The sequence below is a fragment of the Olea europaea genome, chromosome 6 (genome assembly GCF_002742605.1).
Source record: "Olea europaea var. sylvestris chromosome 6, O_europaea_v1, whole genome shotgun sequence".
NCBI lineage: Eukaryota > Viridiplantae > Streptophyta > Magnoliopsida > Lamiales > Oleaceae > Olea > Olea europaea.
The window spans coordinates 4530127-4542827 of NC_036242.1; the positions used below are offsets into that span (position 1 = coordinate 4530127).

General features: G+C 34.2%; 1 protein-coding gene across 1 annotated transcript; it reads right to left on the bottom strand.

The window, feature by feature from the left end:
* Nucleotides 1-1129: 1129 nt before the first annotated feature.
* On the bottom strand, nucleotides 1130-5707 carry LOC111395029 (probable LRR receptor-like serine/threonine-protein kinase At3g47570). Its single transcript, XM_023021053.1, has 2 exons — nucleotides 5696-5707; nucleotides 1130-2457 (listed from the first exon to the last, which is right to left on the bottom strand). The coding sequence occupies exons 1-2, from the start codon at nucleotides 5705-5707 to the stop codon at nucleotides 1669-1671; spliced, it is 801 nt and encodes a 266-aa protein (XP_022876821.1). The 3' UTR covers nucleotides 1130-1668.
* Nucleotides 5708-12701: the final 6994 nt, after the last annotated feature.

Here is a 12701-nt window from a genome sequence, read left to right on the forward strand (position 1 = left end):
GTGTAAAATGCATAGGTGGCAACCTAAAGTTCATTTCAATTTTCCATCAGCAATAAAAATATTTTTATATATATGACAATTTAAAATTTAAAATTTAAAATTTTGGTATAAATCCAAGTGAGGACACTAATAAACCAATTAAAATAGATTTAATCAGTATTTCAAAAAAAAAAAAAAAAACACATTTAAGCATGAAGATGGATCTAGTCACCTAACCACACTTCACTTATTTATGCCTGGTCCATTTAGGCTAGTAAAAGTTTGAAGTTTAGCCTTGGCATGCAGACACACTTGATGCCTTTTCGAATATTGATTCAATATATAAAGTAAGTTTAGGATATCTAATTACTTACCATGGAAATGGTTGCTCCTCAAATCTAATAATACAAGTTTAGATAGCTTTCCAATTTCATTTGAAACATTTCCCGTCAATACAAACAAGTAGAACTTAAAATATCTAATGTCAGATTAACACAAAATATATCTAATTAAATAGAAGTAGAACCGAATAATTTTATTTCAATGATTAAATATACAGGACGTTATTTTTAAGCGATTTACTTCTAATTATTATTATGAAAATACCGTACATGCTGAAAAACATTTGTCAAAAAAGTGTACAATATCTAGGTGGTAACCTATTTAGATTTTCCATCAGCATAAAAGTTCTTATATATGACCGTTTAAATTTAGAGTTTTGGTTACATTTAATCCATAAAATAAGTCTAGGAGATCTAGTTACATACCACTAAAGGAGTTGTCACTAAGTTCCAACCGTGTAAGCTTTGGGAAATTTGAAATAGATGTAGGAATTTTTCCACTCAGCTGGTTGCAACAAAGATATAGACCTTTTAGATTAGAGAGCCCACTGGCTCTTGATGATGGAAGATTTCCTGAGATACTATTGTTATTAGAATCGAGCATTTGTAACATGGAGAGATTGAAGATGGATTCTGGTATTTGACCCTCAATATTGTTATTAGCAATACTCAATTCCTTCAAATTTGATAGACTGCCAATTGAATGTGGAATTTTACCTGTATTGTAGAGTACTCTCGAGTTTGTCAATGCATTCAAATTAATGAATACAAAAAGTACTAATAAGTACATAAATAGATACCTGTTAAGATATTATGTACATGCTGATTGGGTATTTATGATTTGATGTTATTATGATGCATTTAATTATTTGGAAAATGCTATACATGTTTAAACATATTTGTCAAAGCTAATTTTATTCATTTTTTCGTCAAGCCATATTGATTATTGTATCATTTTTTATGTCTAAAAGGGTGTGATGACAACTTCAATTCTTTAGGTAGGAATTAAAGACGGGTTTGTTGGTCAATGTTTCTACATGCTTTTGCATGAATAATTTGTAGGCCAAAATAGGTTCCCAGATCCAAAATGCAAAATTGAGGTTTCGTGGGTAAGTACATACATAATTTTTATTGTAGCTATGTAAAAGGACGTATTAAATAGGCAACTGTATGCAAGTCCAATTAAGCTATTTGTACATTAACTTTGACATTCTTGTTGACAGATGGATGATGTGACAAGATTGAGATGGTTGAATTAAGTGTGTAAGATGTGAGATTGTGCCATATGTAAATTCGATAAGTCAAGGTGTAAATTGTAATGTACGTGTATCAAAATTGATACATGTCACTATGAATGTATGAAATATCTATGATGTGAATGATTAACAATATTTTTCAATTTAACAATTTTTTGGAAGACATTATGTTTTGGGAGATTTATGTATATGAAAACCACTTTAAACATACCTATCAAATTATTTCCTTCTAGATAGAGAGATTGAAGCTTTGACAAATTTCCGATTTCCATTGGAATGCTTCCAGAAAAATTATTGTACGCTAGAGAAAGAAGTTGAAGCTCCCTGCATGTTCCCAAGCTTGGAGGAATGTTACCACTTATGTGATCACAAGAAATTCTTAGCCTCTCCATATTTGGAAGATTATTGCAGATATTTGTGGGAAGACTTCCTGAGAGACTATTGTTTTTTAAATCAATTGCCATAAAAAAAGAGAGGTTGAAAATCCTATTAGGAACTTCTCCATAGAGTCGGTTATGGGAGAGATTTATCTTCTGTAGATTTTCAAGAAATCCGAAACTTGTTGGAATCGGACCGTTCAGCTCATTGTCCTGCATCTCTATTTCTCTAAGCTGGCTTAAATTACCAATTTCGTCAGGGATAGATCCAAGGAAATTATTGTTGCTAATAATCAAGGATCTCAAAAAAGAAAGTTCACCGATTTCGTTAGCATTAGTACCTCCTACACCCATATCTGCTAGATTCAACTCCCTAACTCTTTGATGTCTACTCCCACAAGTAATGCCTACCCAATTACAGATTGGGCTTCCTTGTGACCAATTTTTAGCCAAGATATCATTTGGATCGGAAGTTATTTGAGATTTGAAGGCTAAAAGAGCATACTGTTGGATAATTTAATGCTTTAAATTACTGGATCTTTCATGTTAAATCATCGAGAAATACAAGAATTAAAGCGGAAGCATACATGAATCAGACATGGTTAATGCAATATGAATTTCATATGGTTAATGCAATATGAATTTCATGGTATGATCTTCCAAATCTACACGCAGTCTCCTTTTACTCTCTGTGATGGGATGCAGTAGAGAATGAATAATAAGTTGCGTGTGATCTGGGGACCATAACCTATTTATATAGGGATGCCCTTTGACCTAATTCGACCCATCATAGAATTAGGACTTGAGCCCGGTCTCTACACATATGTAAATCCATACTTTAATTGGATACATTAAAACCCAAAACCGAAACCTTATTAGATCACTTTAATTGAGCTCAACCGAATTCGATAGTCTATAATTTAACACACAATTATTCACACATACAAGCCAATCTTTAATTAAAAAAAATCCTTACAATCTCCCACTTGGGCTATATGTGTTACCTTATAATTGTGTATTAAACATAACCTTATGAGTACTCAGAATTTTGCTATCATTACCGAATGTATCCCCAAACAATCCCGTCCATCAATGATATCAACATAGGATCAAAGCGGCTTTCGCTACTTTCACGTAGCTAAACCCATCAATGGTCACGTATATCAATATAACCGAATGACATGGATCAAGCATGGATGTGTAGCGTGGAAATTACATGTAATGTGATCTATAACATGCCTATTTCCAACTGGTCCACCTTAATACCTTAGTGAGATCATTTTAAACAAGTTCAGAGATAATTAACCAAATAACTTTATAACTGAAAATAACTTTAATTTTAAACCGTATCCAAAATAACAGTACATGTGTCCAATATGAAAAGCAAAAATACAAACTCCCACTGAAACTAGATATTCTCAAGAGACATTACACCCATATGAGCAATGTACTCATGAAAGACCTTGGGTATCAATCCCTTAGTAAGCGGATCCGCAACCATGGAATTTGTCCCAATATGCTCTATTGATACCTGTCCACTCTGAACTCTTTCTTTAACAGCAAGGAACTTGATCTCTATGTGTTTTGACTTCGTCGAGCTCCTGTTGTTATTAGAATACAACACTGCTGATTTATTGTCACAAAATATCTTAACTGGTCTTTCTATATTGTCCACAATACGCAGCCCAGTGACAAAATTACCCAGCCATATTTCATGATTTGATGCCTCATAACACGCTATAAACTCCGCTGCCATGGTAGAAGTAGATATGAGTGTCTGCTTAGCACTCTTCTAGGAAATAGCATCTCCTGCAAGCAGATAAATATAGCCTGAAGTGGATCTCCTACTATCTTGGCATCCCGCGAAATTAGAATATGATCTCCAACTGATCCGATCTCCTGTATGTGAGCATGTAGTCTTTTGTTCTCTGTAAATACCGCATGACTCGTTTGGCTGCTTTCCAATGATCCATTCCCGGGTTACTTAAATATCTCCCTAGCATCCTAACGATATACGCTATATCCGGACTCGTACAAATCTGAGCATACATCAGACTCCCTATAGCTGAGGAATAAGGAATCTTCTGCATTTCTTTAATTTCCAAGTCATTTTTAGGGCACTGACTTAAGCTGAACTTGTCACCTTTAGCCACAGGGGAATCACATGGTTTACAATCTTGCATGCCATATCTTTTAAGTACCTTTTCAATATAGCTCTTTTGTGACAATCCAATAATACCTCGAGAACGATCTCGGTGTATCTGAATTCCTAATACAAAAGAGGCATCACCAAGATCTTTCATCTCAAAATTCTTTGCTAGAAATCTCTTGGTTTCATGCAATAAGCCTATATCATTGCTGGCAAGCAATATGTCATCGACATATAAAACTAGAAAAATATACTTGCTCCCACTGAACTTGTGGTATATACAATCATCGACCAAATTCATCTCAAAACCAAATGAGATGATCACCTGAAGAAACTTGTAATACCATTGACGAGACGCCTGTTTGAGTCCATAGATGGACTTCTTTAATTTACAAACCATTTGTTTTGCATCGTCCGATACAAAGTTTTCTAGTTGTACCATATAAATTGTTTCATCAATGTCACCATTGAGAAACACTGTCTAAACATCCATCTGATGTAGCTCAAGATCAAAATGCTCTACCAATGCCATTATAGCCCTGAAAGAGTCTTTCGAAGAAACCGGAGAGAAAGTCTCTTTATAATCGATGCCTTCTCTCTGTGTAAAGCCCTTTGCGACAAGACGAGCCTTATACCTCTCTACATCACCTTTCGAATCCCTCTTGGTCTTAAATATCCATTTGCAACCAATGGGTTTCGCACCTTCAGGCAATGGAACAAGGTCCCATACGTCATTGTCCTTCATGGACTTTATCTCTTCATTCATAGGATCGAGCCACTTTTGAGAGTTAGAACTTTCCATGGCTTGACGGAAGTTGATCGGATCATCTTCCACCATTCCAATGTCAACTTCATGTTCTTGAAGAAATACGATGTAATCATTCGAAACCGCACTTTTCCTTTCTCTAGTGGATCTTCTTAATGGCATTGGTTCTTTAGGGTGTAGAGTTTGTTCTTCTAGAACAATTTGTTCATCTTGAGAGGGAGGCATGACATTGTCTTGATCCAGAGTTGCTTCTTGAACAATATCAGGGATAGAAACCTCATCATTGTCAATGGCAATTGGAGGAATTTCAACATATTCCTCCTCAAAGACAAAGCCTTTAACCCTTTCTCCCCCCGCAAACTCAACATCCTCAAAGAACCTTGCATTTCCTGTCTCGAAAATTGCCTTAGTTGTGGGATCATAAAACTTGTAACCCTTGGACCTTTCAGAATATCCAATGAAATAGCAACTGATGGTCCTTGCGTCCAGTTTCTTTTCATTTGGCTTATAGGGCCTTGCCTCAGCTGGACACCCCCAAATATGTATATGCTTCAAACTAGGCTTCTTGCCCGTCCAAAGCTCATATGGGGTTTTATCAGTGGCCTTAGTTGGAACTCTGTTGAGTATATAAGCTGCAGTCTTTAATGCTTCACCCCAGAGAGATTCTGGTAAGGTAGAATGACTAATCATACTCCTCACCATGTCCTTAAGCGTTCTGTTTCGTCTTTCAGTAACACCATTCATAGTGGGCGAACCCGGCATAGTGTACTGTGGGACGATACCGCATTCCTCTAGGAATTTAGCAAACAGTCCTGGATGCTGTTCACCTGAACCGTCATATTTGCCGTAGTATTCACTCCCACGGTCAGATCTGACGCTTTTAATCCTTTTGCCTAGTTGGTTCTCAACTTCAACTTTATAGTTTTTGAACACATCCAGTGACTGTGATTTTTCATGAATGAGATATATGTAGCCATATCTTGAAAAGTCATCTATGAACGTTATAAAATATCGTTGACCATTCCAAGAACCCGTGGGGAATGGTCCACAAATATCCGTATGTATAAGTTCTAAGATGTTCGAAGTCCTATTGGCTTGAAATATCCTTTTATTGGTTTGTTTTCCCTTTATACAGTTGACACACAAATCATAATCTGTGAAGTCAAGAGGGTCGAGAATCCCGTCAGACACAAGTCTCTCAATTCTCCTTTTGGAGATGTGACCTAATCTCTTGTGCCACAACGAGGCAGAATTCTCGTCGTTTAATTTTCGCTTTACACCTCGAGTACTTACATGCAAGGTTTCATTATAAGAAGCAATTGTATCAATAGAATAAAGATTATCGTAACCTGATAAAGAACCGGAACCAACCAATTTTGAATCATGAAACAAACTAAAATTTTCATTTCCAAAAGAACAAGTATAACCAAATTTGTCCAAAACAGAAATAGAAATCAAATTCCTTCTAAAAGGCGATACAATAAATGTCTCAACAAGATCCAAATAAAATCTAGTCTTTAACAATAATCTAAATTTTCCTATTGCCTCTACTTCCATTCTATTGCCGTCGCCAGCATAGATATATCTTTCACCATCACTTGGTTTTCAGCAACTCAGGCAACCCTGCATAGACATACTGATGTGAGTTGTTGCACCAGAATCTATCCACCATGTATGTCTAGGTACCGAAGTTAAATTAACCTCAGAACAAACTAAATGAAGAAGAGTACTTTTCTTTACACGCCATGCGTGGTAATTGATGCAATTCTTCTTCTTATGACCTGCAGCTCCACAGAAGAAACAACCGCCTTCAGTTGGTTCCTTATGCTGTTTCTTTTGCGGTGCCGTACCTGCAGCTTCTTTATTAATCTTCCTTTTCTTGTTGCTTTTGTCCTTAGAGGTGGTGGCTAAATGAGCAATTTCTATCTTTTCATGCTTCAGTCTTTCCTCTTCCTGGACACAGTGTGAGATGAGCTCATTAAGGGACCATGAGTCCTTTTGACAGTTATAGCTCACCTTGAATTGACTGAAATGTGTCGGAAGGGATATCAGAACCAAATGCACTAACAAGTCTTCAGATAAATCCAACTTGAGTGCCTTTAGTTTTGAAGCAATGTGAGACATTTCCATAATGTACTCCCGAATGTTTCCTTTCCCTTTATACCTCATTGAGACAAGATTTGCCGAAAGTGTACTTGTTTCAGCCTTTTTTCATTCTTGGCAAACCTTTTCTCAAGGTCCTCAAGGAAACCCTTAGCCGTAGTCACTTTATCGGACATAGTGCCCCGGAATGTTTCTGGAATAGCACGCTTCATGACCATTAAGCTTATGCGGTTCGATCGTTCCCACTTTTCCATCTCCCTCTTGTCATCAGAGGTACTCTTATCAATAAGTGCAGCAGGTTGATCGACCCGTAAAGCAAGGTCTAGGTCCATGACTCCGAGAACAATCATAACGTTCTCTTGCCATGCCCTAAAGTTTGTGCCATTAAACATTGCAATTGAATTGATGCTAGCAGAGATATTAGCAGCAGAACGTAAAACTGAATTAGAGAACATTTATTATGAATAGCTCACATGAATATCTTTAATATGCAAATAATAATAATAATAATCTCAAATAGTGGTAGGGCCCATCACAAGATACCAAGCACAACGTCAATATCCAGTCTTTGGACAGAGATATTGACTTGTAAGCGGTACTCTTGGCGTAATGATCAAACATTGACGATAAAACAACGTGTCAATCAATAAACCTTTCTTTGGACCGATTTATTGATCACACATTAAACCAAATAATCATCACACGTTTATCACCACAGGTGTACGTGTATTCGGCTAAATATTGACCTTCCTTTGGGCTGACCAATATTCCCATGAATAACATGTACACAAACACTTTTTAACATTCTAAGTTAGTCAATTTTCACAAGAGATGTTGCTTTGGCAACATGTTGCTTCAATTAACTAACTTTCGAATATTATATCTCTTTAAAAGAGTCTTTAATACCAAAATTTGAGAAAGAGAATCACCAGTTTTGCATATTTTGATTAGTTTTAAACTTTAGGGGCCTTAGGATTAACAATTCAAAACTTTAAGGGGCCAAAATTAATTAATTCCAAACTTTTGAAATTAATAAACTTGAAACTTTATGGACCATAATTAAATAATTCAATACTTTAGAGGATCAATTAAAACAAATTTTAAAACTTTATGGGCTAAAATTGATCAATTCAAAACTTTAGGGATCAAATTTTAAAAATTTGAAACTTTAGGGGTCAATTTGAATTAATTATGAACTTAGGGGGCCAATTTGAACTAGTAATTAAAGTTTGAGGGCTTTAATTATAAATTCAGAACTTTAATGGCCCGAATTAATTAATTTTAAAACTTTAGGGACTGAATTATTAAATCCGAAACTTAAAGGCCCAAAACTAAATATAACTTAAAGGTTAGGACTGAAACCTTAATTTTATAACCCTAACCCTAATTGCAACCAGGGGCCTCAAATCATCTAATTTACAGAAGAGGCCCCCGCCCCCAAAAATAAAAATAAAAACTGAAAAACCTAAATTTTTTTTCTTTTAATCCGAACGAAAATAACAAGAATTATACCGCAAAAATTTTCAAATTTAACAAAATATATAACCAAAAATTGTTAAATCTGAAAATTTCAAAATATATTGCAAAAACCAAACTAAAACCTTTGATTCTCAACGATTCAACATGAAAAAGCTCTGATATCACTTGTTGGATAATTTAATGCTTTAAATTACTGGATCTTTCATGTTAGATCATCGTGAAATACTAGAATTAAAGCGGAAGCATACCTGAATCAGACATGGTTAATGTAATATGAATTTCACGGTATGATCTTCCAAATCTACATGCAGTCTCCTTTTACTCTCTGTGATGGGATGCAGTAGAAAATGAATAATAAATTGCGTGTGATCTGGGGACCATAACCTATTTATAAAGGGATGCCCTTTGACCTAATTCGGCCCATCATAGAATTAGGACTTGGGCCCGGTCTCTACACATATGTAAATCCATACTTTAATTGAATACATTAAAACCCAAAACCGAAACCTTATTAGATCACTTTAATGGGGTTCAACCGAATTCGATAGCCTATAATTTAACACACAATTATTCACACATACAAGCTCATCTTTAATTAAAAAAATCCTTACACATACTCGTTTGTGGAGCTTTTTAGAGATGCAACGATGTTGATATGCAAGCAAAGCATTAACATCAACATAAAGATCATGTTCTGTCCCATGGATAATTTGAAATGTATAAAGAAAATTGGGGAGGGCTTGTAATGGGGAGTTTGATATAAGTATGAGTGTATATATACACACACAAAATAAAAGCTTCCTGGAAGATAAATGAACAAGGTAATTTATGGTTAAGATTTGGATGGGCTTCTATCTCGAGGGAGTGGTGCTCATCAATCATTATGGACTCTACTTTTCGAAAAAATAAAAATAAAAAAATAAAAATAAAAAGAATTTGCTTGACTACCAAGCCGGAGAAATTATTCCATTGGAGGCAGAGATTCTTCTTTATTATTTATTGAGGAAACTGTGTAAGTTTTTCCACAAATGCAAGCTGCATTATTCTAATAATTCAAAAGAAATAATTAACTTTAGAGACTTTATTGTCTATCAATATCCCATATTTTATAGTAGACGTGGAGATTTTCGTAAGAAGAAAATAAAAGTAGCTTGAAGTGTGCAAAACTTTAGACATAAATCCTAAACAGTTTTATCTTATGCAATATAGCTTGAATTTCCATCTATAGAAGGAAGGTTTTCTGTTTGTTTTTTCCGCGACAGCCAAAAAAAAGGTTTTTATAGTTACTAAAAACAATTGGTTCATGAACGATGAAACAAGGCATATGAGATCTAGTGCTGGATGTTTTATCTTAAGTTATAAGTCTAGAATTAGATTCATTAGTTTTATCTACTTCGTATGTCATTTAGTACGGTTTCAGTCAAACTTTTTGTATTTTTTTCTCTCTTAGTATAAATAAAGTCTCCTTGTGGATGGTGGCTCTATTCGACAAACATTAATTTTGTCTCCTTGATCACTCAATTGTCCAATAGAAGACTTTCAATTTGATTCCAGTTCTATACCAATACAAAGAGAAATTAGAAAGGGAAAACATTATAACGACAAAAATGCAATAAAGCGCATGTTGGCTTAATAAATTTTTACCAAATGAACATGCCAATTTTGTACAATGTGTATATTGTAAAAACACGCGGTTGCTTTAGATATTTGATTAATTTATAAGGATCCAGAATTTCTTGTTTGCACCACATGTTATCAACTAAATGTTATGCCAAAATCTTGGAGAAGACGTGTACGGCTAAGCAATAACACTTTAATTGCACATAACTTTATCTATTTTGACAGTAAAATAAAATTTTATTATCAAACTTTGGACCGCGAAATTCGTATTCATCAAGTTTGAATAGCAACTATTAAGCCAGGTAAATTTTAACAGAAAAATCGTCTCACTTCTAGAAGACGTCACATGTCACGTGAAAAAAAAATTCTACAAGTATGAATAATATATTTAATTTAATAACAAAATTATATAATTAAAATAGTCGGTGAGGTTTTTCTTTAAATTCCTCCATTTACCTCTAAAATTTGATAAGTCAGACAATACTCACCAACCAATTATAGCAGGTTATTACATTTTCTTGGCTTTTTTTTTTTTTTTTATTTGTAAATGATTTTGCACTAATGTATTGTATACATTTGCATTTATAGTTGAGAAAAAATTTAGTTAAAAATTTAGCATTAGTTACACGAAATATAATAAATAACCCAATAATCAATACTTGTGGATTATAATTTTACTATGTGATTGGGTAAGAGAAATTCTGTAAAATTTTACAGTCCTCTCACAGAGGTGGGGCCCGCGATTAGAATAATCATGGGTCCCTCTTCTTATATGTGAGACGGTTATCAAAACTGATGGATATGGTGCTGTACATGTAGCATCCTTATGTTCAAAAAGGGTTGTTCTTCAGTGACCGTTCATAAAGGGGCCAACTGGGAAAAATAAGACCACACATGAACTCAAGGCTAAGAACCAATAACCCCATTTTATGTAAGTTTTAATATGATTTTAAACTATAAGATTTATTTACTGCTTATTTACTTTATTAGGGCAATTTCTTGATAAACTGTATTAGGGCAACTACTTTGCTTGAAAATAAGGTCATAAGGAATATTGGGAAAGAAAAATAAATAAATAAAGAGCAGTTAGGCATAAGGAATAGAGTTAGAGCAATTGGGCAAGCATAGAATTAAAAATAAATAAATAAATTTCAAAAAAATTTGTGAGGTCAATTTTCATGACCCCATGTGGATCCGTCCCTGAGTGACCTCGAGTCTATATGTTCGAAGGGCCAAACTCACTTTTTATTTGAAATTTTTAAGATTGCAACATTGCAACTTTCAATGCCTCACTATTTATAGTACTACTGACATGAGGGAAAACATTGAAAATGACATGGATAAAAATATAAAAAGTTGAGTGAAAAACAATAAATGAATGTTGGGGGAAGTAAAATAAAAGGCAAAATTAAAGAGTTACAGTATATAAAAAGTTTAGGTGAAGTTTGATTTGCTATTTTCAGTTTTCAATTTTGTAGAACATTCAAAACTTGTTTGGTTTAATATTTTTCAAAAACAATATTAAATTTATAAGACAAAATTCAAAATATGGAAAATAAAAGTAATCTGATTCCTTCTTCCAATTGTAAATCAAAACCACCCAACAAAGAAAAAAATGAAAGAAAATAATAATTAAAAAAAAGTTGCATTCTTGCCCAAATCCCATCTCCGCACAATCACTGCCATCCCAACCACCCCATCCCACCCTCACCCCTGCCCAACCAAACATTAAAATGCTATTTTGAAACATACGGCAATTCCGAATAAGAAATTTATCAAACAATTAACTGATTATTTTCAGCACAGAAAAAGCTGATTCTTCTGAAAGTAAAAAATAACAAACTAAGGAATCAACATATAGAATTTTACACCTATGGAAATAATCAAATGGGTTAGCTAATAAACTTAAGTAATTTTTAGTTGCTTATTCAAACTTGAATAACGTACAGTAAGTTTCAAATTTTGCTTTTGCTTTTCTTGATAGACATGTTTTGGTGTTGTTCAACTGTTGTTATGCTGTCTACGTTTATGATTTTAATGGTGGGCTGACTTGGCAAGACTCGTGTATAATAGTCCCTTTGGCCACATTTTGTAAAATCACTTTTTTGGGATTGGAGGGGGGTGTGGGTACAATATTTGCAAAGTTGTGTTGCCTTTGCGAACTCGGTTCCGGGTTTTCTTTCGCCCTTCTTTGCTGAATGTTTGGCAATTGGGGAAGGCAAGTTCACGTTTTTACTTTAAAAAAAGTTGTAAATGACAAAAATCTTACTTGTACTGCTAGAATCTTGAATAGGTTTAACCCAATATCCTTACTGCTATACCATGTGATATATTTAAAAATAAAAGTAAGGTGAACTGGATATATCGATTCTAGCTATCAGTAAAAGATTGGAATCGGTTTGTTCTCGATTTTAATAACCAAAATCGATTCATATTTAAGCAGAACCAGCCCAGCCTTATCATTGTGCTTCAATATTACTCAATTTTTCTTCAAGGGAAATTTAGTGAAACCGGTTTGGGTTTATGCTCAAACCCGATCGATTTGGTAGGTTTTCAATTGGTTCAAGCCATCCTTAATGGTTCATTTTTCTAATGTTTCCTTTATATAAATCAATTCAGATTATTTTTCGA